At 37.4% G+C, this 6227-nt stretch overlaps 1 protein-coding gene across 1 annotated transcript in view; it reads right to left on the bottom strand.

Annotated features, from left to right (window-relative positions):
- Positions 1–1401: 1401 nt before the first annotated feature.
- NPY (neuropeptide Y) overlaps positions 1402–6227 on the bottom strand; it is a 21960-nt gene continuing 17134 nt past the window's right edge. Inside the window, exons 3-4 of the mRNA XM_019508591.1 lie at positions 5242–5322; positions 1402–1895 (exon numbers count right to left, since the gene is read on the bottom strand). Of these exons, the coding sequence (XP_019364136.1) occupies positions 1871–1895; positions 5242–5322 (106 nt within the window). The 3' untranslated portion in view covers positions 1402–1870. The remainder of the gene's footprint in view (positions 1896–5241; positions 5323–6227) is intronic.

Here is a 6227-nt window from a genome sequence, read left to right as displayed (position 1 = left end):
GCCAGGAAGAGCAAGCTCAAGCAGGCATCTCACCCTAACTCAGTGGTCAGACTGCCAGCTGAATGGAGTTACAAGTTCTGGCCCCCAGCCTTAGGTTTATTTCTAGTTTTTTATCCAGTTACTCTTTAACCTAGGGGGTACATACTATAATCCCTGACTTCCTGCTTCCATGCTGAGTGTCCCAGCCACTAGCCTACAGAGTCAAGTTCCCACTTGCTTATTTCCCTTCTGGCCTAACACACCTTACATTCTTGCTGTACAATGGCATAACTTCAACAGGAGGCTGGAGGGTGCCCCCCATCCAGCCTTTTCATTAGACTGGTGGTTATAGCACTTGCCTGTAGAGAAGAATGTGAAGGAAAATGTGATCTGGCATCCTTGCAGCCTAAAAAGAGCCTAGGGATCTTCTTCCTACCTCCTGAGCAAGTGCTCCAAATCACTGTGTTCTTGCATAAAAGCCAGGCAACAACAGTTGCTCCTATTGCCATACTTTTAAATGTAAGTGGTTGTGGCTGCTTTGTTTTGTGCTGAACTCAATGCTATCAGGATGCACTTGACACACTCAGAGCATACCTAGTGGACTGGACTCCCTTCAGGAGATAAAGCACTTCTCTGCCTAGTTCTGTATCCCAATAAGACTTAAGCACAAGGTAGGCACCTAGTCATTTAGATCAAGGCAGCTCTGCACATGGGAGAAAAAAGGCAAAATGGCAAGTATCTAGGGAAGTCCCACGTTAAAAGAGGCACCAAGCGCATTTAGATACTTCCAGAATTAGGCAACCTCCGAGCAGGGATTTTTAAATTACAATTTTGGATCTAAAGTACGCCAATTTTTGCATCTCCTGCTGATGTCAATGAGGGAACAACATATAGAATATGTTCTTATTAAGCTGTTTTGAATTAAAATATGATGGCTCTTCACAGCTCATAATGCCTCAATAACTTCCCCTCAAGGTTAATAGGAATTTCACAAGGTAATAATGGAAGAATGGTCTCTAAAAAAGTATCACTATTGGTATATCTATCTGATTAAGGTTCTCTTTGTTCTTAGAAAAAAGGAAAGGTTGCATGGGCCAAAAAACCTCGTAATGCATGTGGTGCAGTTACGTAGGACTTTGTCAGCAGGAGTTGATTCCACATACTTACCAATGAAAAATAAATACAATGTACTTCTTTCTAGTACAAATACCTCTAATCATATTCCTATGTTATTTGGAAGTGACATTAATCCTTGCCACTTGGAATGTAACCAAAACAAAGAGGTTATATTTAAGTTAAAACTCTGAATCAGTCATGAGGCTTTTAGCAGAACTAACTGTCTGTAGAACTTCTTTGTATTTTGAAAATGCTATTAAATTTAATATATTGGTCTGTGCAAGTAATAATGTTTGCGTATGAGGATTATAAGAAAACACAGTATTCAAGCCACTTTATTTTTCCTAAATCATGTAGTGTATAATAAATGTTATGAAACTTAAATAACTTTGTATTAATCAAAATGGTGAAGTTGGCTTAAAGACTTAAGTAAAAGTTGTCATTATCTAACTTGTTGCAACAATTACTGTAATATTTGTGAAATTATCACTGTGCGTGCTACTTTAGACTGCAGGGAGGTTGTAGTTCAATTTTAATAGTTTAAAACAAATCTTTACCAGTAACAGTGTCATTGTTTTTCATTTAGTATGTTACATTTTGGAATGCACAAATAATTTATTTAAATAAATGTATATACAAGTATGACAACAGGAAACTCTACAGAATTCAGTACAATGACTGCATGCACTGAGGAATGTTAAACTCCAATTTATCTTAGAGCAATGAGATATGGATTGAAAACTAGCAAAAGGTTGACGATGCATTGTAATTTCCATCACCACATAGAAGGGTCTTCAAACCTGTAACACATATTATGGATTAAAAACACATTAAATATGTTAGGAAGTCTTTTTTAAAGGCTTAAGGCTAGAATCAAATAGAAGTTTCGCTAACTAGTGATATTTAACATTTAAAAATTATAAAAGTTTTCACTTCAATGAAACTGACCTTTTTAGTTAGTTCACATTTTTACTGTGATCTTTGAATATTGCAGTGCTCAGCTTGAAAATATGTGGAAACCAGATTAAATCCACACCCATAACTATAAAAATGCACCCTGCAGTGCTGTTGCTGCTTTGATGCTGTAACTTGTTAGCACTAAAACTCATTGCAAAATGATATTATATGAATGGATAACACTTACTGCATATCTCCTCAAATACAATGCCATGTTAAGATATAAATGTATTAGGAGACATTTTAGCTCTAAGCAGTAAGATTGACATTTTTCAAAAGAGGAGTTTAGCAAAAGTAGTCAAGCTATACAGCTCCTTTCCCACAATTTAGTTTCTTCAAAAACTCAACCTGAAGTAAGAGCGATAACTACAAAAGTTTTACAGTGGGCATTACAGTTCAATATTTTAGCAAATTTTTAAACATGACAAGTAAATTCTGAGGAAAGAATTTCACCTTTCATATTCATGTATGCAGATATTTGTCCTCTGTGCATATGGAAGGATATAACTGAGACAGACTGTACACATACTTCATGATCTACAAGATGAAAACCAGGGCAATTGCACAAGATTTGAACAAGGGAGCTATTCATATAATAATCAATATTTCCCTTTATTCCCCTGAACTTTTACTTCCTACTGCTCTGGGAGGTTTTCTGTTTTGATGGCCATATATACACAGTTTTAATTCAAGACGCTTACTTCTACTATTATGTGTTTAAGGGGATTTAGGACCTACATGTAATTCTATTCTACCTGAAAAACAGTTAATATAAAAGGTGGATGGATTTTTTTCCTTCCCACTGTTGGAGTTTCTGGGGTTTTGTTCATTTGTTTGATGATAAAACAGATGGCATCAATGAAATTTCAGAGACTTGAACATAGTGGGATAGGATCACTTAGACACCTAATAAGTAGACAAGGATCTCACTCTCTCATTGTTAGCTAGCAAGAATGTGGGCACCAACAGTGACCCAGCTTGTCTAAATGCCATTCCGCTGTTTGTAACACTACATCAATTTGGTGAAAAAGATTGTTTGTACACAAGTCGTGAAATGTGGCCGACTACTATGGATACACCCACAGGAAATTCTGTTTATTGTCCAACTGGCAGCATACGCATCTGTTTATTAAATATATCCATAATTAGATTGTTTCAAGCCTACAACTACTTCCAAGCAGCTTTTAATTTTTTATTAATATTGCTTTATCTTTGTTATTTAGACGATTCTATCCAAGGGTTTAAAACTAAAATCTCTTCCTTCCAGTTCTTCCACTTCAAGGGCATGCAGATTTATTATTTTGCTAATTAGTTTTAGGCTATCAGCATAGATCTATTATGCTTATATTTATTATAAATAAAGCATTGTAGCACTTGTGAGTGGGTAGGGAAGAGTTATACAGAGAACTAGATTATTCTACTTACAATGCTCCTTGGATAATTAGCACTGAGAATCATTAATATTTCACTACAGTTTAGATACTATATAAATGAGTATACATTAAGATGAATGGGCATAAACATCTGCACATATGCTACCACTAGGTGCTCTTCATCATCATAGTCATAACCTAGTACTGTCACTCTGAAGAAAATATTTTCCTGTGTTTGGGTCACTGTCCCTGAAGTCCACTGAATGAACAACTGAGATTGATGTAATCTGGCATTCTGGTGACGGAGAACTTCCTGGACTGGGCTCATGTTACATGTATACTTAACATTAGACAGGTGAATATTCTTGTTGATCTTGGTCACGTTGACTTATGCAGCACAACTGGTTTTAGACTTAGGGTTAGGGGGTATATTTGCATCTTATATACCAGTGGTTTTCAACCTTTTTTCATTTGATAGGGTGCAAACCCCTGTGTAAATTTCAAATGGAGGTGCAGACACCTTTGAATTGTAAATGTGGGTATTTACATATTTTTGATTGATCATAGTAATCTTTCATGGACCCCTTAGACATAGCCTACAGATCTCCATGGGTCCACAGACCACAAGTCGAAAACTACTGCTACACACTAGTGACATAGCTACTGTAAAAACAGTTTATTTCTACAACAGAAGTGTTATCAACAAGCTTTTCAAAAGGACCAGTCAAAGTTTACATTGCGTATATTCTTAACAAGGATTAAGATCACAGAAAAATAAGATTGGAAAGGACCCTCTGGAAAAAAAATATTTCCCATCAAAAAAATAAACTTAACTGAATTGAGGGGAAAGTATAATTTTTCAAGACTGTTAAATTTCAGCCATTATTGCAATAGCATATTTTATACCTTACAAACAAAAATCACCTAAATGAACATAGGCAGAGAGGCTGAAATGCATCCCTGCGAAGAGTGACAGCAGTATTGCGGGCATGAAATACCACTTTTCCCCCTCAGAAATCAAGTTCAAGAGGGATTACAAGACATGCCTAGACTTTCTAGTGGTCCTCTGCAGTTATAATATCATTTTGTAGCTATTAAGATTATACTGATATCATTAATTAAAAATGTAAATCAAATCAACTACTATGGTGTTTTGAATGGTGTCATGAAAAATTAAGACAAATCATGGGCTTTCAGATTTCTGATTGACAAAAGTAAAAATGCATAACTTACAATCTTGTGATCTTTTTCATGTAGGCACAAAACTCATGAAAATGTTATTTTTTAAAGATAGGTGCAGTATGTAATCTCCATGCAGATTAATATTTTGTTTTCCTACTGAAAACTATTGTTAAGGGAAGCCAGGATTTCAGAAAGTAGAAGTATAATTAAAATCAACAATTAACAGGGAAATACTGTATGCCTCAAATTGTTCCTTATGTTTCAGAATAAAGACAAATTGCTGTGACAAGTAAGGGTGGAATTCTGTGCATTTACAAACATTCTTCCCTTCTTTTTTCAATACCAAGTACTGGTCACTGCCAAAAGTATTGAACTACACTACATTTGAACCAGAGGTCTGATTTACCATGGCATCTCCTATGTTTCTAGGCAGCCTGTGTGTTGTGTGTGGTTTTTTGTTTTTGTTTCTTTGTTTTAATAGTGGAACATTTTTAATAAAACAGACATTAAAATACAGTATTTTAACTGTTGCTGCTTACATCTTTTCAGCCTATGGAAAATATTTATGAATTTTAAGTGAAATTGTTACATTTAAGTTTGAAATAAAAATTATCAAAAATACTTCTATACGTACCTAGATCGAGGAATATTTTCTGTGCTTTCTCTCAACAAAAGATCAGAAATCAGTGTCTCTGGGCTTGATCTCTTTCCATATCTATTGAATAAAGAAAACACTATTTTTTCATATCTCTTGCAGATCTTTACTGAGAAATCATATAGAGCAGAAGACTGCTTCAGCAAACATTTTGGTTGAATACAGTTTGACTGTATGAGAACATCTCTCTTTCAGCATTACACTAGCTAGAAATATAAATATGTTGAGTGATGAAACCTTAAAAAGGTGCATCTACACTGCTCAACCGCGCTCTCAGGGATGGCTGTTCCAGAGCTGCCTCACCGCCCCCGTTTCCCAGCCCCCAACAGTTGCATGTTGGGCTTCAACCTGGCTATAGGGCATCTGCCTATGGTTGCTATTGGGATCTCTCTGGGCTTCAGAATGGCCCCTCAAGTTGACCCCAGAGCAACTTCACGATCACCTTTTCAGCTTTGGCAGATAGGAAGTCAAATGAGTCACCAGCTGGCTGGAGGGCCGCACCCAGAGGGTGGTAGTGGATGGGTCCTTCTCAACCTGGGAGGACATGGGCAGTGGGGTTCCGCAGGGCTCGGTCCTCCGGCCCACACTGTTCAACATCTTCATCAGTGATTTGGACGAGGGGGTAAAAAGCACCCTGTTCAAATTTGCTGATGACACTAAGATGTGGGGGGATGTGGGCACACTAGAAGGAAGCAACAGGCTACAATCAGACCTAGACAGGTTAGAAGGGTGGGCGGATGTGAACAGGATGGGATTCAACACAGACAAGCGCAAGGTGATGCACCTGGGGAGGAACAACCGGCACCATACCTACAGGTTAGGGAACTCCCCTCTTGTCAGCACGGAGGCAGAAAAGGATCTTGGAGTCATCATTGACTCCAAGATGAACATGGGCCGGCAGTGTGGGGAGGCAGTTAGGAAGGCCAACCGCACCTTGTCATGCATCCACAGATGCATCTCGAGCA

The sequence above is a fragment of the Gavialis gangeticus genome, unplaced genomic scaffold (genome assembly GCF_001723915.1).
Source record: "Gavialis gangeticus isolate Ggan-Ray unplaced genomic scaffold, GavGan_comp1, whole genome shotgun sequence".
Taxonomy (NCBI): Eukaryota; Metazoa; Chordata; order Crocodylia; family Gavialidae; genus Gavialis; species Gavialis gangeticus.
Note: the sequence above shows the minus strand (reverse complement) of the source record. Positions and strands in the feature narration are given on the sequence as shown.